Source organism: Mixophyes fleayi, chromosome 11 (genome assembly GCF_038048845.1).
Source record: "Mixophyes fleayi isolate aMixFle1 chromosome 11, aMixFle1.hap1, whole genome shotgun sequence".
In the NCBI taxonomy this organism is placed as follows: Eukaryota; Metazoa; Chordata; class Amphibia; order Anura; family Limnodynastidae; genus Mixophyes; species Mixophyes fleayi.
The window spans coordinates 42642752-42663765 of record NC_134412.1 but is presented as its reverse complement, the minus strand read 5'-3'; the positions used below and the strand labels follow the sequence as shown (position 1 = coordinate 42663765).

General features: G+C 38.2%; 1 protein-coding gene across 13 annotated transcripts in view; it reads left to right on the top strand.

Annotated features, from left to right (window-relative positions):
- Positions 1-21014, top strand: part of PHLDB1 (pleckstrin homology like domain family B member 1) — a 240117-nt gene that overhangs the window by 104859 nt on the left and 114244 nt on the right. For all 13 annotated transcript variants that reach the window (XM_075191275.1, XM_075191282.1, XM_075191271.1 and 10 more), the window contains 2 exons: positions 4627-5708; positions 18953-19231. In XM_075191275.1, coding sequence (XP_075047376.1) covers positions 4627-5708; positions 18953-19231 — 1361 coding nt within the window. The remainder of the gene's footprint in view (positions 1-4626; positions 5709-18952; positions 19232-21014) is intronic.

Below are 21014 nucleotides of genomic sequence, written 5' to 3'. Positions count from 1 at the left end.
GGAAATACCAACGTTTAGTGTCCGTGTGGAAGTGGACTCCTCAAAGCTTCCCAGCACAAAACGATGCTGCGCCTTTCTAGTGAAGTTCCGGCCGAGTACTTTAGAACTGGGAGCACTAAATATTGAACAATACCAGCCATTCCAGAAAATTTCCTCAGTCCATCCACACAAGTCACAATTACAGTTGTGTATGCAACACGTGCGGTCAGATTACACAGTTTACAGATTTATCTGTACACTCTACAATTACTATTGGGATTATCATGAAAATCTTTGTTTTCAAAGTATACCTCGTATACCAACCTGACGTCCACTTTATACCCTGTTTACACCATTTCCTCAACAGTCTGTCTACTTTCACAATCTCAAGATTAACAATCCACAAACCCCTTTGTTTTCTGTACAGAAAAATATTTTCCCAAATGTTGGTTGTATTGTCGCTATCGGTAAATATTGTCCGATGCGATTTAATGTGGTTCCAAAGCACAAAAGAGATTTAATAGCAAAACTATGCAGAACACAATGATAATACAACCGATACATACACTGAGCAGTCCTGCATCCAGAAACAGCCCATCAATCCTGATGTCTGTTGGCTAAGAGTAAGGCTGTTTCTAAATCAGGTTGCTTTTATGTTCTGTTTAGAAAAAATAGTGATGTCTTTATTGGTCTAGGGTAAATGATGTTGCAGTAGAATGCTGGTCATAGGTCAGTTGATTTGATCTTCTCTCAAAGGAGGGGACAACTCACTCCATCTGTTACTTGCGTGTCTGCCAGCCAAAGAACAGGTTTAAAATGACCCATTTGAAGAGTGCTTTTGAGTTTTAATCGCATATTGACCTGAACCATAAATACCTTTTACTAAATTATCTGTATAAATAACCTTTAATTCATGTAGTAAATGATTGAGTGTAAACTGGAACATTTAGAAAATGTGTACTATTTAAAGTGAAAATGTGAATGTAAGTTTATGTGTGTTATTAATATGTGTGATTGCATCATTACAAGTGACTTACTGATTGCAATCGCACGGTAAACCCAATATTAGTCGTCATCATCCAATTATTTAACTTCCACATGATGATAATTTCTCAGGTTTTAACATATCGGTCCACTATATAAAATACAACAGCGATAGATATCAATATAAACGTTTAAACATGTGGCAAATGTAATGGGGGATATACATGTGCATGTTATGCATACAAACCACGTATTAATCGCAAAATGACATGAAAAATAAAGTTTTTCTATCTTGTCCCTAGATCCTTAACAGCACCCCTTGGCTCACACAAAGCAGATATTTGGTTTAGCAACACTGAATGATAAAAAGGCATAGGACTATTTGCGTTCTTACCTGTATATGACTCGTCTCCTCCCCTTTGGTAAACCGAAATCCAAAGGTTTTGTGATTCCTTGAGTAGTGTGGCACTGTTTCAAGCACCTATCTATTATGCTTGTATTGTCGCTACCAATAAATATTGTCCAATGCGATTAATGTTGTTCCAACACACAAAGATATTTAATAGCAAAAGATAGCAGAATTACAGCAAACCATAATGATACATAAGAAAGTATAGCAAAATACAAGAAAGTATAAACGAATACATTACGCATAGCGCATTGGAGTTCAGGTATCAGTCATCAGTCCTGAAGTCTGATTTACCAAAGAGAATGAATGATAATGTCCAGTGACTTTTTATGCAGTTTGAGTTGATAAACAGTGATGATGTCACAATGTGCACAAAGATAAAATAAGATCTTTCTTTATTGGTTCAGGGGTCAAGTCATTCCAGTACAGTGCAGATCATAGGTCAGTTTAAAGAATTCCTCTCCAATGGTGGGGGGCAGCTCTCTCCAACAGCTGCTTAGGTGTCTTGCCTGAGGGAACAGGCTCAAGCTGGTTTGAGCAAACCGTTTTTTACATGTGCTGCATACAATATTATAGATTATCAATCTTATAATCACTATTTACAAATGTACATGTAAATGTAAGTGTGAGTGTTTACCCGTGCAATGAGTTATTGGACATAGCATACTAATCGCAATTGGACGGTAAACCAATATTAATCAATTTAACCAACTTAAGACAATTATTTGACTTCTCCTCTTTTGAAGAATGTTTCCCTACTGGATCTTGTTAAAAACCTTGATATATTTGAAAGTTTCTGCCATGACCCCCCTACCCTTCTCTGCTCCAAACTATACATATTAAGATCTTTTAGTCTGTCTGGGTAAGATTTGTGCTGTAGGTCATGCACCATTTTAGTTACCCTTCTTTGTACAGTCTCTAATGTATTTATATCCTTCTGGAGATATGGCTTCCAAAATTGAACACGGTATTCTAGATGAGGGTGTACCAAATGACCTATACAGTGGCATTATTACTTCTTTCTTTCTGCTACTGATTCCTCCCCCTATGCATCCAACATCTGACTTGCCTTTCTCATTCCTTTGTTACTTTGCTTACCTGCCTTTTAATTCACCTGAAATAGTGACTCCAAGATCCCTTTCCTCCTCAGTAGTTTCCATTGATAATACCATGAATACTATATTTAGCCTTTAGGTTTTTGAGACCCAAGTGCATAATTTTGCATTTGTTGGCTTTAAACTGTAGGTGCAACAAAGTATAATTTAGGTATATAATTACACAGAGATTATAGTGTTAAAGGTTTAGGCATAATAAGTTAAAGTAGTGCCGTTAGCAGAAATCCAAGTACCTTTTAAAAGATGCTGAGTTCTGAGGGAAGCTTTACCAGGATCCATGTAAGTGTTCCTCTAGTGCACTGTGAGGGGTCCAGCGAGATGTGCTGGTGTTGCACGGGCTTGAGGCTTTTAAAGCTTGCAAAGTCTGCTCCCTCTTAGCTGTTGTGTGCAGCTCTTGGGTATAAACTGTCAGCAAGTCGGATCATGCCTGTCCCCAGACGGGCGCCTATGCCATGCCGTTTATTGGATACTGCAGATTGGCCAATTCACACCCCCCAAAGATGACAATCGGCAGGTGAAGCGCCCAGGAGTGCTCGCTCTGCCACCTAACAATGGATAATGACCCCTGCTGTGCATTTAGGGTACAACAAGTTTGTTACTCTTAGCTGAAAAGGCTTAGTTAGCATGGCATTTCATGCTACTGCAGCCCTCATGACCATGTAGGAGGTGAAGGGGGGGCCCTGCCACAGCTGTAGTTAGAGATGGTATAAACTTATTCCTGTTTTGTTTTCTTTAGAACTTTTAGTTTCCTCAGCCTTCTGTGATATGCAGTCTTTGTATAATACAATGTACACTACTCCTGAGTTTGATTATCCTTTGATGTGAAGGTACTGTTGACCATTCCATTTTCATGGCGTGAGAGTCTTCCATATTGCATTCTCTGCAGGAAAAGGATAGCCTTCTATATCTTTAGACATTCTCTCACTTGCACTGGTTCAGATGGATTAAGAAGAGTTAGTGATTTTTTTTTCCCTATCTGGACATTCCCCTTCTTCTAATCACTCAAAGACAAAATAACCATCCTTTCCATCTTGCTGTCTTTCTTATGTTACTGAGGTTTACAGAGAGACAAGGGGTCTGAGTCATGAATGAGAGCAAAGCATAAAAAAAGGAGTAACTTGGCACTTAGGCAAAACTATGTTGCATTGGAAGAGGGGGTAAACTTAAAATGTAGGGACATATTGAAAGTTGGGGTAGGGCATGGCCTAGATTAACTTTAAGTTTCAGTGTAAAAATAAAGCTATCAAGTAGTTGTGTGTTACCTTAAAAAAAAACAGCCAGTATTTAACTTATGTGCAAAATAATATACTCATTTGCACCCTTGCATTGGAAAATGGTTTGTACCGGAGAACATTTACTTCACTTTTACTTTTTTTTTTTTTTGCCTCAATGACTCAGGCCCAAGGTCTTTTCTAAAAAAAACAACTTTCAAAACAAAAGCTGCTTGGCTGAATATTTGCTCTTTTCGTCCACTTTGTGTCGATTGGCTGGAGTTATCTCTTAAATGTAATGTCTTTTAGGGATTAAATGGAAGAACATTTTCCAGGTAGCTGTAAAATTAATTAATTTTCATTTTCCAGATAATTGTCTCAAAATTTAATCGTGTTAGGCAATATAGATTAATAATACATGTCCATCTTTGTTGAGGATGTCATCTTCCTAATCTACTCTTCAACCACTTTTATCATTTTCATCTAAATGTGGCCTCGCTGTTTTAACCCATAGATAACTGTAAGTATTATTATTATTATACTAAACCAGGCCATTTATATAAATCGGAATAGTCCAGCTTAACTCATCGTTTGCAGGTTTCTTATAATGTTTATATGTGAATATTGGGGGCTTTCTTTTGGTTTTCACAGATGAAAAATTGTATGTTAAATATGTAAGAAGCACATGCATTTTGAAGTGAATGTTCTTTTCTTTTTCTCATATGCTTGTGTGAAAGAACAATGTATAGTCATAGTTAAAAATGTTTGTGCTGGAATGGAACAGCACAGTCGGAAACAAGCATATGTTAATGGGTCCTAATCTCTTGCGATGCATTTGTTTGCTGTTATCTCAACAATAGAAGCATTTCCTATATGAATTTAATTTGACTTTGTTTTTTTAAAATATTATTTTACATTCTTATTTTAGAAACTTCACCTGCTATTCTGAATGGTTCTCGTGAAGGATACCAATCCAATGTGCCTTCACATACTTCACTGGTGAGCTCTATTGAGAAAAATCTTCAAGACATCATGGACTCTTTGGTCCTAGAGGTGCATGCACCTTTAGCCAGGAAACTGTCCCTGTCCTCTACTCAGAACCTTTCCTCTATGTCTAATGGGGGAAGTGGACGCTTACTTTCACCACCTATAAGTCCACTCTCCTCCAGTTCTGGGTATGAAAATGCCTTTCAGTCACCCTTGTCCTCTCCTGGCAGTGGCGGTCTCACACGTCCCTCTTCTAGGCAAGATGCTGTAACTTCAACTGTGCCCCCAGTAGTGCCTCTTAGAACATCCAGTTTTAGCCACTCCTTGCCACGTCCCGTGCCCACATATGGAGGAAGCAATTTGGAATTACGGTCTACACGGGGGGGAGGTGGTAGTTTCCTGCTTAGCCCACCCAGTCCAGGAGCTGGAATCCGAATGGGTGGTGTCAGTGTTCCCAGTAGCCCACTCCTAGGCAGCAAATTTCAACATTCACTTATGGATAGACCGTCAAGCCCTTATAAACAGATGGTGGGGACAACCAGAAGTATTCTACCAGAGAGTCCTAGGCCGGTGCAAAAAAACCTGGAGAGTATGAGAAACCTTCCTCCACTGAGTCCTTCTCTATCACGAAGAGGGATTCCCAGTTCTAACAATCTTTGCCCAGAAAGTCCATCAAGAGTTCCTGAGAGTCCATCAAGAGTTCCTGAGAGCCCACGTGCTGCAGCCCGTCGCAGAGTGGGCAGTGAAAGTCCCCATGGTTCTGAAGAGAATGTCTTTACCAGGCAAATGAGAGATCGAAGCCCATCACCCTCTGCATTTCAAGAACTCTCCCGTCGACTGACTCCAGCTTACAGCCTTGGATCACTAGGAACTCCTTGTCAGAGTCCAAATGCTCAAAGGAAACATGGACTGCGAGAACGCAAAAATAGCATCACTGACATCCGTGACAACCAGGAAGAATTATTGGATTACCATCGAAGACAGCGGGAAGAGAGACTAAGAGAACAAGAAATGGAGAAACTGGTGAGTGTAACAGTATACTTGCAGGAAGTACATATAAATATATATCAATGCAACATGTGTAATGGAGGAACCAAAAGGCACACACAAAATCTTTATGTAGGCATCTGGGGGTCTCTGTAGGTGTGTTGAAAAGTTTATAAGGTATAGTTTTGTAAATCGTATGTGATAGTCACTGATGTTTTGGGGGGGTGTTACACTGTGTGGGCAAAACCAAAGTTTTAGTAGAAAAATGTGTATTAACCAAAGTTACTATATCAAGGTAAAACAAGACAAATCAGAAAACTTTCTATTGGTATCGAATTTGTACCCTTAAGATATATCATCAACATTTATTTATATAACACGAGCAAACTCTGTAGCGCTTTACAATTGGGGACAAGCACAGCAATAAACAATACTGGGTGATATAGACAAAGAGGTGAGAAGGCCCTGCTTGTAAGCTTACAATCTGGGTGACAAAGACTGCATAGTGGAGGCTCACTGTTAAGAAATGGTTCAGTCTAAGTCCCATGCCGGTTTATCTTCGTTTTGTTCCTGGTCTCCTGGTGTAGATGGTCAGCTACTCATGCTCCTTGGTGTATTATCCTTCCAGAAATGCGGGTTGCTCTCCTCCGGATTTGTTCCAGTAGTTGGAGAGATCAAAGTATGGCAGCATAAATTCAGTCTGTATTGTTCAGCACTGAGATGCAGTGCAGTAGGCGATGTTCTGCAGGCGTGAAACTGCAGCTGCTTGTTCGTTGTGAAAGTGTCCAATATTCAGTTTCAAATAATCGTAGCAATCCCCTGGACCAGGTCAGGACATGAAGAAAAAAACAAACCATATCTCATATAAGTATATCGTGCAAGCCTGTTGGTTCCTCCACTGTTTGATGCAACAATTCCAACAGTTTCAAGAATGCTCATGTGAAGGATGAAAAACACACATTGTACATGTTTAAATTCAAATCATTGAGAAATGCTCACTTACCACTTGCAATATGAGCATTTATATTTTCCAGATCATTTCTAGGGCACAGTTTTATTCTGATAAAAATAAACCAATATAATTTAAACCATTTCATATCACATCAGAGCGCTTGGATGATATACTTATATTTATTTCTTATTTGAGGTTTGCTTGAAGACAAACAAACTTTCACTGTATGACAGTGGTTTAGAACTCAAATAGCATGTACCGCTTTTAGATATCTATCTCCTGACCTGAGTTGGAAATTTTTTATGATTGCTTGGTTTGATCTGAGTGACTTCAGCGATTCTTGTGAACCCAGTTGGCAACAATTAAGGATTTTGGGATCTATAAGTGAGATGGTGCAGGTAAGAATTAACTTATACTATTCAGTCTCTGTCATTTATCTAAACTGTACTAATTCGAACTGACTTCTGTTAACCAAAAATTGGCAGCATCTACATGCTACTAAAAAGGGAGCGCAGATAAAATATTTCTTAGACTAATGGAGGAGTCAGTACAAAAACTAGCAAGGATGCATATGTATTGGTTGAATGAATTTTACTAGTCACGATTTAGGGTATATATACATCACCGACATGTAGTTGATCATTAAACATATATCTATATCTGAAAAAATTATTTTGTATTTTAAGTGTCTGTTTTTAAATTTACTTCTGTACATAACTCCATTAATTTAGCCATCTTCATCTCCTGTACTGACAAGATCACGATACTAAAATACTCTTAAATCTGACTCTCCTGGAATATAGACCCTCAATTCTCATAGAAAATAAAAACAATATTTATAGTGAGAAAGTTATGGCACTTTGATTTTCTGGACCTTAATTAATCTTAAAGTTTAAGAAATATTTCTTAAGTTAAATATGGGCAGGTTAAAATGTCTAAAACTCTTCTGGATATCCTGGGATTCTTTTAATCCGATATGAGGTTAAATGTATTATTTTGCAAGTCGACGATATTCGCCCACTTTGCAGGGGAAGTTTAAAATAGCAATGACTTTGCAGGAAAAGTTTAAAACGGCAATGGCTTTAAAGGTAAGTTTTTCCTTTAAAGTCACTGAATATTGTCGACTTGCAAACTCCTCACTTTAAAACATCTACCCCATGGAGTTGATTTGTGGGTAATTCTCCAATCCTCAATATAGGCATAAAAAATATATATACAAAAAGAAAAAATAAACAATGGGGCATATTCAATTAGGTTTCTGGTCCGCGGCAACTCGCTGGAACGGGCCGCGAAGTCAATCCACGCTACCTCAATAATGTGGATTTTCGTGCGCACCCCATAGGGTTGCGCAGGAAAATCTGCGTTATTGCGGTGCCGTATTACCAGCAAAACTGTGCACTTTTCACAGTAACGCGCATTACCGCGGACCGAAACCTAATTGAATATGCCCCAATGAGTGTACAAAAAAATATTTCTAAGTGTGAAAAATGATTTTATTATGGAACATGCTCAGTGAACAAGATGTGTTTCCACACCTAAGTGAGACAAGCTATATTGTGGGGAACGTGAGCTGATGTAGCAGTTTGCTGACCATGGGAGATACTGTGAATTATATTGAGACTATTTCAAAAGCCGGGCATTGAAGCAATATTCACTATGCAAAATATTGGGACCATTATACTGGACATTGGAGATATTATGTTGTACTCCAAAGCACTATTGACAGAGAAGTGAAAATTAGGAGTAGAAAGAAACCATACAAAAAAAATGAGCTGAACCCATGAAATTTACATATAGTTGAAACAAAGTTCATAGATCAACATCCCTGATCCTGGCAGCAGTCCTGATTATGGAAAGTTTGTGATCTATTGGCAACAATACATGCTTAAAAATTTACAATATAATGACAGTTCTACAGAAACAGCATAGATTTTGTGCACCTGCTGCACAAATTTGTTTCCCTGTCTGTTAAGTCCATGTTTTTTGTTTTTTTTTTTTGTAATACAGAGTATTTATTTTTATTTTTGTAAGTGCTGGATTGTCATAAGAGCAATAGAAGTTTTCCAGGGTCAACTTGTACAGTAAGTATACTGAAGGGGTTAATTCAGCACCACTGAATAATGATCTGTCATACAGTTGGCTTGGGGAGTGGCATAGGAAAGATATTTTGCTTTTTTGCAACACAGCTGCTTTCTTAAGTTTCACATTTTTACCTGAGGGTGTCTTGATACATATGATACATATTTTTTACCAGTTCAGTTTTAGACAGAGCAAAAGACCATCAAAAGTGAGGTATTGTAAAACATCTGAACTTTCACTATTCTGATCGGATTAAAATATTTAAAGTAGGGTCTTCAGTGCTTTTAAAATGTTGTTTTTTTTAGTAGCTGTTAGCAAGGAATATTATAGGTTCTTATAATAATGTGTTCTAATAACTTGTGACAGCATAGTTAATAGCATTAAGCTGTGTAAGTGAGAATCTGTATCCTTGTTTTTTTCATGCTCTATTGGAGATTTAAAAATATTTAATGGCATACATATATATCTGTACTACAAAAAACTTTTAGTTTGAAAACATGGTGTGATAGCATTTTACTTTAGAGATGTAGTTGGGTGTAGAACAAATAAAATACAGACTGCTTTAATAAAATGCTACTAATGTAATTATTATATATAAGTGACAAGGATTCAGGAGCTTATCAGAACTGAAGATATTTGGTATTGTGGATGATTTGTCTCTAGTAAGGACACTGAACCTGGCCACTTGTAGCCATATATTGCTGAAAATGTAAGGTGACTTGTGTCTATTTAGTAGAAACTTTTATGGTAGCCACATGTTCATGCACCCTTCAGTTACCAGATTTTTTTACATAGTTAACAAATCAGACCATATAACTAAAACAAGAGTGAAGCGTTCATTGACTTATGGAGTGTGGGGATCAATAGATGTATAATGGAGTTTTATAATAATTTAAGGTTAAGGTTGTGTGTCGATGTTTATATGCCAGGTGTCAGGGGCAAATCTTGTGTATATCACAATACCCGTAATGCTTTGTATCTGTTACAGTATTAATGTTCACAAGAAGGTTATGCAATATGACTTTTTTGATTTATTGTACTAATCTTACAATTTGAACAAGAGAAATTGAGCTAATAGAATTATAAGGCAATAATCAGAGACGTAAAATAATTCAGTTGATAATCAAAGTTTGGTACCAATATTAAAACACTAATGCAATCTTTTAAAACCTAAATACTTTCGATCTTTAGCACTCCTTGTTACCAAGCCTTGATTGCACTTATTACAAGAGTAAAACACTGTTGCAATATTTAAAACAAAAATCCTTTTGATCTTTAGCACTCCTTTTTAATAAGTGCAATTGTTCCAATAGGGTGTAAGGTGATAGTCCAGACCAGCTAAAAACCGTCATATACAGTACCTACACACAGCTAAACCGTGTATAATCATAACTTCCAGCAACGTCTTATGGAGTGTTTATTCACAATTCGCAAGAAATGAATCTTCTGTTTAGTAAACAGTACTGCCAGCCGGCAGGAATACTTGCTATTTGCCGCGATGAACAAATCCAAACTGGGTAACCAGCTGGGGGTAAATGTATCAATATGCGGGTTCTTCAACACCCGCGTGTTCAGCCTCTTCCGCGATTAAATTTCAAGCGGCGCTGCATTGTAAAGGGTTATTGAAATTTAATCGCGGAAGAGGCTGAACACGCGGGTGTTGAAGAACCCGCATATTGATACATTTACCCCTAGTCTTGGTTCCATAAAAGTGTGCCTGATACCGGATGGCTTTCGTTACACAACTCTATCCGATTACGTCCTGTGATGACGTTGCAATGGGCGTGCCCCCAAAGCGTTTTGTCTTTCTCAAAGGCGTGTTGAATGAAGGGGTCTCGGGTTGCTATTATGTAAATTTACAGGCTTAATCGACGCAGATATACCAGTAATTCACTTTCAATATGTCATCAAATGGCAATGTACAGAAAAGAAAATCATACGGCAACGTAATAGAATTTCACATCATAGTAATTTTGATGACCGGTTATCATAGAGGGAAATTATAATGAAATATGTTGTAAGGGTTGAATAGAAAAGGTTGTGAATATGGATCAGAATGCAGGATATAATGACCAAGGCAATTAATTATGAGAGATGTGGATGTTACTCATTTTTAAGCATATCACTATCTACTGGCATTTATCTTAGATAATTGTGATTATGTTTTGTGCTAGTATCAAATGGGTTATATTCATGGATAATGGCAAAATGATGTCTAATCAAATATGAACACACCCTTACCAAATATGTGTGTGTATTCCATACATATTAATCATTAAACAAAAAAAATAATATATAGCAAATAATACAAAACGGTACAATAATATTACCAAAACTTTACAAAAAATGCAGCTAGTACAGTGAGCGTTCGAAACCCACCACCTAAACACATATAAAAAAACTCACTTCTTGAATCTTCATGGTTGCTTAATAACCAGCTACTACTTTGGAATGGGACAAACTAAATGTACTCGTGGAGCAGAGCCGGAATGAGTGCTGCTCAAATGTATCTAAAGTCACCATTTTTCCTTTATATACTAGTTTGTTAGCATTATTTATTTGGTAGTCCTTGAGAAAAGTGCTAGAGGAGGACCAAAACAGCTGTTGGGCACAATCTTCTTCACATATTTTCTCTCTCTCTCCCTCTCCCTCCTCCAAAAGTAGGATATAAATACAGATCAACAAAACTGACATACAGCGCAGAGAAATTATCCTTGCAAATTTCTCATTTATATATTATAGATCAAAAAGACAGAGTGTGTAAATTTTAAATACTGGGCATATAGTAAAGATTCAGAGTCTGAAATATTCAGTTAATTGATCAGCGGAGTAAAAACTGTTGTATTCATAATCTCGCCCAAAAGCAGCTGGCACCTAGTTACGTACTGATCGCACATCCATAAAACACGGTCTCAAAATAAGCACTCAGATGTCCTTTGGACACTATGTGACCTTTATCTTCAGGATCTAAATGAGTTATATTGAGTGTTCTAGCTGGTGTGGGAAGAGTCCCTTACCCTTTGAAGCTTTCACAGCATACAGACAGACCCTCATTAGGAGTGTTTTGTTCATAAGGGTGGAATTGATGTAGATAAACTGCTTGTAAGAGTAAATTCAGTATGTCCAGTAGTAAATAGATAATGATGCTTTGCTTATCCAAACATATGCTGTTATCAGTAGAAGTATGTCTAGTATATTTATCTGTCCACTCAAAGGGCAAACTTTTTCAAAGATAACAAAATGACACTCCTATGTGTCTATTTAAATCACTGCTTGGATGTTGATTGGTGTGTGGTTTAATATTAATTAAAAACTCCTAAAGTCAATCAGAGTCTTATTGTATCACATTTAATGTTCCAGTTCATATAAATTAAAACTAATAAATATAATGAATTATATATGTATAAAATCAACAAAACATAAAAAAAACGATCCCTTGTATGAAAATACTTTTTTATATTTATTTAAAACAATACCTTACAATAATGGTTCAAAACAGTAATGTCAGCTGAAGAGTAGTGATAATGGTAATAATGACAATGTCCTTTCTATTCAAGGGATAATATATACCTCACCTATGATGAAATAAAAACTTATTTTGTATAAAATATATAATATAGACAAAATAAAAATGGAAAAAATATAATATTTATCTACAGGAATGACCCAGGAATCGAACTCCGGCTCATACATTAGATAGTGTCAAATGATCCTGAGCCACAGCTGTTTCTCATATCTTCTGTTAATATAAAATATAAGAAGAGATAGAGAAAAGTTTAATGACACACACACGAATTGCAATATGCTGCTTCCAAAGACTTTACAGACATTGAAAAACCTTTGTTTGCACTTGTCCTTGTCCTGGAGACATAACTACAGCAACATCAGATAACGTTGCTTCAGCCTTCAGGAAATTATGCAAATTAATGAGACATCTGGGTAGTTCCACATATTTAACCAATATAAAGTAATAAAAAAATGCTATTAGAATTGTAAATCAAGCTTTCAGTTTGTTCTTTTGGAACATTGTAACAATGCGCTATTGAGGAAAGATAAGGTAAGTTTTTAGCAATCCCTATAAAAAATAAACAAAACTCCTAGCCACATTCCCCCAACTGACCAGATTTAAACTGGAAAGTCCCACTTTGAAGGCTCTGTCCTGCTGTCCTGATTTGGTAGCTTTGTCCTGCTGGCCAGGAAGTTGGACCCATTTATAGCTGGTCTGCATAGCATTGAATGGGTATTAGGAGTTAGATGGGTGTGGGTAAGCCGAGGGTTTCAAAATTGCTGGACACACCTCTGGGGTGTGACATGGGCACTCCCCCATTGTGATGTCACGTGGTCATGCTGCTTATGCAGTAATAAATGCAACCAACAATTCTTCAAATCTTAACTGTTCATCACTTAGAATGAACTAAAAACTATGCTGGATACAATTTGTTTGTAAAGGGCTTGTTGTTTTGACACCTGTATATTACAGCCTGGTTGATTTTTAATATATGTACAAACCTGTGAAAACTGGAGACTGTCGGGTAAATACTTTTCAATCTGGAAGGGAGTAAATACCAACAAAATAAGAGCATGTAAGAATTTTCTTTTATCTGAGTGCAGATTGAGGTTTTAGATCATGAAGAGTGGTCAGACATGCCTAAGGAAATATTCAAACATATCCTCCTCCCAGCGCAAATTGTTATTCATCAACAGCGCTTAAAAGGTGGAGTTTAGGCCTTTGGAAGTTTATTTTTTGACACAGAAAGACTCCAGAGGAGATGGGCGGCAAGGAAATTACGGGTCAATTTGGTTATTGAATAGGTGACAAATTTGCAAATATTGATGATAGGTTGAGGATGGAAGGTGGACACCATCGCGGCGCTCAGAGAAGGTCGATAAAAATCCTTTTTTTTTTTTTTTTTTAGTAACTATCATGTAAAAACATGATATTATGCTTAGTTCAGTGGGTAAAAGCTTTGGGATTTGTGCCTATGGGTAATGATGGGTTGTTGCAGAGAGGGACCATTCGTTTTGGATTGTTTATAAGCTTGAAGGTGCCTGTACAATATTTCCATATTTCGAGTGAAAAACGAACTGTAGGAGGGAGAGAGTGTGAAGAGGTGTGTGGTCTTTTCTATCAAGCCAGAATAAAATACTGGGAGATAACATCTGGGGAAGGTCCGCTTCTGTGTCCACCCACAGTCTGGTGTGGGGGCATGCGTGAGCCAAATCAGCTTGAGTGAGATGTGATGATAAATAATATTTATGGAGGTAGGGAAGACCCAAGCCACCGTTTTTAGAATGTCGGTAAAGGACTTTTAGACTGTATGTCTTTAAGAGCAAGCGAAGGGACTCGTACTGGTAAGGTTTGAAATAAAGAAGTCTGGATAAGATATTCATTTTTATTGAGGCGACTCTGCCAGTCCATAATATGTATTTGGGTGTCCAAGAGCGGAGATTGCACTTTAAGGTGACTATTAAAGTAGGAAAATTGACTGCAAATAACTTATAACATTTGGTTAGTTTGATCCCTAAATATTTAATATGTTGCAATTGCCAATTAAACTTAAAGGTGTCTTGCAAGTATTTTTGGGCATTCGGTTGAAAATGAAGTGCTAGGGCTTCAATTTTGTCTGAGTTGGAGAGTGGATGTGACAGGATGGACCGCCTATGCCACCCTGTCTGTTGTTGCTGGCAACCAGCTGGGCTTACTTTAGCACCATTCTCTTTCGTTATTCCAAATGTGCCCTCTCACTGCAGTAGGAGGGGCTTACGAATGCTGTCACCACTGGATTACTTTACCGGCATCCAGACCTGGGTTTCTTCGGGGTAACTGACGCTGCTAGTGTACCCTGTTACTGGTGTACCTGGGCTGGTACTCCTGACCTCTACCTGTGGATCAGGGTTGCTGTGGATGGATCCCCCCTGCCCTATCACACTGGCCATTGCTGCTGGGTAGCGGGCAGAGCGGTGGTACTGGATGCTGAGTCCAAACCTCAGAAACACCTGGGAATGGATTCGATTTTGGATGTGCTCTGTAGGTCACAGGGATAGAGAAGTTTCCAAGCAGGTCTTTGAAGCAAGTGATGTTTATTTGCTCATTCTGGTTGAAGGTACCGGGGGAGCAGGTCAGATGGAACATGAAGAACAATTTTAAATACAAGACAGTGTTTTTTATACAGATTTGAACACAGCCTAATTTGTTTACCCAAACATGGATTTACATGCAATCCAAAGCTAACAATATTTATTGTTATCTGTGATATTGTATAACTTGATACTAGATTTCCTGTGTCTAAAAATGAGATGCAGGAAGTCACAGCAAGTCTTAATTAAACCTTCCTGTGCCTTTAGGTGCTAGACCCTCACACATTAAACGCTCTAATTAACATGAGATTAACATGGGTCCTTTCTTCAGACAGTCACAGAATGAACATTCCCAAAGAAAGGTACAAAACCCCAAACAAGTCATTTCCTCCACAAAGGCTTATTGTATCAGATATATACCTCAGAAATCATGCATTTCCTCTAGAAAGATAAAACAAACAAATTTCTTCCCCTAGTCCCAGAAATAAAGATATCTTTTTTTACCAACATACCCACAATATCAAAAATAAGTACATTTTTAATTTTATAAATAAGCGCCCTGCACTATTTCCTTCAAATAAATTTATACCGTAAGTTATTTATAAGTGAACCAGTCACAGTAGGCCATAATCTTTAATTTAGGAAAAAACAGAAGGAACGAAAAGTGGGGATTTGTGAGGGTAAGGAGTACATCGTCTGCACAGAGGGCTAATGTAGATGACTTCTTGCCAGATGAGATTCCAGTTATGTTTTCATTCTAGCTGTAAATTGTTCTATTATTAATGCAAAGAGAAGGGGATGATTGGGGCACCCCTGTCTAGTACCGTTACGAATTGTTAAAGCAGGAGAGGCACAACCATTTGCCAGCACTTGCTGAGGGAATGTAATACAACAATGCAATTTTTAATATTATTATTATTAATTTTTATTTATAGGGCGCCACAAAGTATCCTTAGCGCCGTACAAGGACAAACAATGGCACAGTACAAGGTGAAACAGCACAGTACAAGTAACAGTAAGCACTATAACTCTGGGGGCTCAGTCACAGCAAGAAAGAGAGGGAGGGGAAAAGTGAGTACAGGCAGGTAACTATGGCCCAAGAGGGTGGGCACGGATGACAGGTAAAGAGTCACTGAGGGGAGCGGAGAGAAGCGAGAGGAGACATTTTTACATATACATTTTTACACTGCCGGCGCCTAGCATCAGGAGTTAACACTTTTGACGGTGTGTGCTGGTTGTCTACCAGCGCTGCAGCGCCCACTCAAATTCATTATTTACAGTTATTTTTTATTAAAGTATTATTTCACATAGGTGCCGGGGTTTAACCCCTTTAATGCTGCATTTTAAGTACACGTTTATAATACTCATAATATATACCGTTAATTATACACATGCGGTGCCCAGCGCCAGTGATTTAACTTCTTCGTGGCCAGGTATTTACCCTCCCAATGCTGGAGTCCATTTTAAGATGCCGGACACTCGGGGACCCAACCACAAGTTTGTAAGTGGTTCATAAGGGGGAGTGTCACTTAATCATCTTGGCCTAGCCTTTGAATTAATCTCTCCTGAGTATGTTCCCATTACTCTATCCAGACACATTGGAATCAACCCAGGAGTGGACAAAGAGGTTTATTGGGATGGGAAGGAACAGCCCTGTGATAGCCAATTTTGACAGGCAACCATTCTCAGAGGATTCCACTATTGAAGGCCTCCCCTGACCCAGCCCCCTGGAGTGTGGGGAAAAACTACAGGTTATAGAGGAAAGAGTGAGAGACAGGAGAGATTATTTTTGATTTTGTTTTGATCATGAGAAGAAGTCTAAGCTTCTGCTGGACTGAACATCCTGCTGGGACATCTGCAGTTCAGAAGAACTGCATGAGCTGCATGAGTCTTGTTACTTGGTGGGCGTGAGGAAAGGTGGGAAAGAGAGGGGCTCTGAAGTTTACAAAACTAATTAAGCTACTGACTTAAACCCAAAAAGAAAGGGTTGTCCTCCCACTTGAAATTAAATACGCAATAATATAGTAGGGTTTTGGTGCTGCTTAAGAATATTCCTATATCTAGTATGATTGTTCTGATGCTACAAATAGGTGTATATTGGTGTGATGTCACAACATAGAGGGTGTATTGTACTGAGAAGTAAAGCACCATGCAGTAAAGTAAGTACAATAAAAAGTGTAGTACTGTGTAAAAAGTGTATTACTGTTCTGTTCTATAGGTTGTTTCCTCTTTTCTGTGGCTTAATTCTACCCTTGCCAAGTCTTCTGTTGATTCGCTTATCCGGTTTCCACAATCCAGTGGTTGTCATAAAATAAAGGAAGAGACACAGACCAGTGGTGAAGTCTTTTTGTGTTAAACTCACAAAATATTTTCAGTGGTTGGAGCTTTTTTTTTTACGTTCTTATAGCACCTCTGTTTTGCTGTAGTTTGTTTCAACGAGGATATTACAATAGAAAAAGAAATGGCACATATTTTAAAATATGTTACAAACACTTTATTCTGTCATAAATGCACTTACAATTTGGTTAAAACTTGGTTGCGTCAGGATTCCAGTGTCCTCCCCCAGATTAACAGAGTCCGCGCTATTCTCCTGCTGCGCCGTTGTCTTTCTCTCAGGAGCCGGCAGCAGCGTGTGTCCTGTTTCCGGGTTGTAAAGCACTGAGTGGTAGGAGCCTGTAAGGGTCAATTTACTGTTGGCTAGTCGTCAACACGTTTCGTCAGTGTCCCGACTTCATCATGGAATGTCCATTAGTGTGATCTTAGTTCTTGATACCCCCTGAGGACTTGCTTTACTGCATAGTGCTTTACTTCTCATTACAAAACAACCCCCTATGTTGTTACTTGGTGGGCCTGATCTAACAGGGAGACCAAGGGCTTGACTCCTACCATGCTGGTAGAGTAGAGATTGTCAGGTTGATTGGCCGGGATTTAGCAAGTCAGGACATTCAGGTGACTGTAACTCCTTAGACTATTGGTGTAAGGGACAAGGTAATGTGGTAAACCTGCCTGGCACTTATTTATTTATTGTGTATAGAACTCTAGTGACAAAAAAAATGCACTGTTGTACCTTTATAACTGCATTTGCCTGAGTGACTGTAGGGTCCCTAGAAGGTACTGTGTATACTTCCCTGGTATAGTAAGGCACCCCAATGTGGCCAGTCAGCCCTGGATTGCCCGCTACCTTGAAGAAGCTGATTATAGAGAACTAAAATAATCTTTCTAAATACATATGTTTTTACAAAATATTTTTTTTACAAACTTTTCCCAATCTTAGAAAAAAGTGTGAGACATACTTGAAAGATGTAAACTGTGCTTAAAAGACCAATTTGTTGCACTGAAGTGTCCTGGGTGTGAAAGAGTGGGTGCTTGACTGAAAACCACATACTCAAGTAGGTCAGGGTGCCCATCACTGCTCTAGAGTCTAAAACACAAAAGTAACTTCCCAAGCACACCACACTGATGTGCCCAACCTATACCTAATGTCACATAGACCCATATACAATATATAACAAATATTTGGACAATGACGCTTCAATGTATATCTGTGTCCAATAATTCACAAAAAACTATATGAACGATTAGTCCATAAATGTCTGAATTCGGAGCAATGTGATTTCTTAACAAAACTTTAATTTGTCTTAATGCAGCAAGCTCCGATAGTAATTCTCTCAGTAATTCTTCTCAAAATGGAGCACTGCAGAGCTCCATTTTTTGTCCTTGTATAAAGTCTCAAATGCTATACCTCTAAATACTATTACCCTAGGAGTGCTTCATGCAAAAAGTATTTATTTTTCTTTGTTTTGGAATGTACACTATGCTGAAAACATTAATTGCATCTGTATACCAAGTTGCTTAATTACAACTATGGAATGAATAAAATATGAATTTAAAGGTACTAATCTGAATTTACTTCTCTACATATATAGCTTTCTCTCTCCTCTCTCGCTCTCTCTCCCTCTCCCTTTCTGTCTACTGTGAGAAAAATGAAAACATTGTCCATCCCTAAAATTTGTATAGAGAAAATGTATCCATATCTCATAGCTTTCTGAGAAATGTATCCAAACATTATTTGTCTAGGCATGATTTAATGACACATTTGAAAAAATGTTTGTCATGTAGTAGTTTAATATAAAATGGACGCATAATACAGATCTGTTGATTTATTACACAGGAACGCCAGAGGTTGGAGACTATCCTGAATTTGTGTGCCGAGTACAGCAAAACTGATGAAAACACCTCCCCTGCTCGTCTCGAGGAACTATGGGCTTTTCCTTCAGTGGGAAATAAGGTGGAAGAAGCCATGTTCTTGGACACTCGAAGACTGTCATGGGAGGGTACTAAAGGTCGCAACCTTGAAAACAGCAAGAACCAAATAAAAGTGAAAGGAGAACATAATGACGAAGAAACCCAGAGAGAGGAAAATAGCAGCACAGAAAGTACCCAGCATGAGGTAAGTGTTGCTGTGGTTTTGATGTAATACTTCATATGCAGGGAGTATAAGTGGGTGTCATAATCATCAGCAATGGAGAAAAGAAGAACAAAGACTAGTACAGAAATGTGAAGTTTAATGACTGATGACCAAATTGATAGAATATGGGGAAAAATTATCAGTAAGTGAAAGACAAATACAATGAAAGGCTGCATGTATTTATGTTTGAATAAATCTTGTGCAATTTTGTGTTTTTGCCCTGCATTGTTCATTCTGTAAAATTGTTGTTTTGGGCAGTTCTTAAACTTATATAAATGCATTTCTTTTTGCATAGTCCATTCACTTTTCCATAAGCTACAAACAGGGTATCCTTTAAAGGAGGGTAGAAGAAAATCTGATTCAAGTGCTCCTTTGTTTGCAGCCTAGTTCATATAAAAAAAAACAACCCCACTTAGGTGTTATGCATGTAAATATCAAACTACAAGAATCAGATAAATACTCATGTGTCCCCTTATTCTTTAAAATAGTAAGAAAAGTCGCACAGGAAACCCTTCCTCTTCAGGGTACATGTTCCATATGTTATAAATTATGCTTTTTAATGGGAAGGGAGTATTTTTTTTTTTTTTAAATTCTCTATTTTAGATGGTCAGTCAATAAAACGTATGTACAAAAGGAGGTAGAACATTTACAAAATAAACATAGAAAGATATTTACATTATAGTAAGTTCCAGTGAAGGCACTTTTTCAACAATTTGAAACAAAGATTGACCATATTTTCATTATTTTTTTTGCTTTTGGTTAAATATATGAACCAACAATATAAAAAGTAAAGTGGGGTAGGGGTAAAGGAGACGTAGAAGGGAAAGGAATAAAAGGGGGGGGGAGGGGAGACCACAAAAGCTACTGCAGGAGTGTAATCAAGAAGAAGGTGAGATGTATATGTTAGAGGCTCAGAAAGTGGCGGAACAGGAGTAGGGTCCTAATCGCCGCTCATGGCGGAGTCGTTAAGGGCCAGAGGGAAACGAACGTTCTGCAAACTGCCAAGGAGCCCACACTTGGTTGAAGTTGTAACCTCTATCGTGTAGGTAATAAGTAATCTCCTCCATGGCTGCCACATGCCATATTTGCTTTTTGAGCGTGGATAAAGTTGGAGGAGAGCTGGATTTCCAGTTAAGGGCTATAAGGGATTTGGCTGCTGTGAGGATGTGTGCAGTTAGTTTTCTAGAAAATTTGTCAAGGTCTGGGGGGGGGGGGGGGGGGGGTAACAAAGGAGAAAGATCCAAGGGTCCTTTGTAACTGGAGCCTCAAACAATGTGTTGATAAAACCATGGATCGCGTCCCAGAAGGGAGTAATAACTGGACGAGTCCACCAGATGTGTAGCATTGATCCCCTATGGCCACAACCCCGCCAACAGTCAGGTGATGAGGAGGGGAACATTGTATGAAGTCGGGTGGGGGTATAGTACCAACGGTAATAAATTTTATAGGATGTTTCTTTTAGTTTGGTCGATATGGAGCTTTTGGCTATCCCCAGTCTCATGTCCTCCCAGGCCTCCTCATCCGGGGGAGGGCCAAGATCTCTCTCCCAGTCGGCCTCATGTGAGAGTTGCGGGTGAATAGTGGCTTCGAGAAAGATATAAAGTTGTGATATCATAGCTTTATCCATGGGGTGGGAGTATTTTTTAATAATATGATCCCTGGATAATAAACAGAAAGAAATAAGAACAAATAATAAAAAAAATATAGTGTAGTTTTTTCAAAAAAATACAAACTGTATTTGAATCCTTCACAGTAAAAGTAGTAT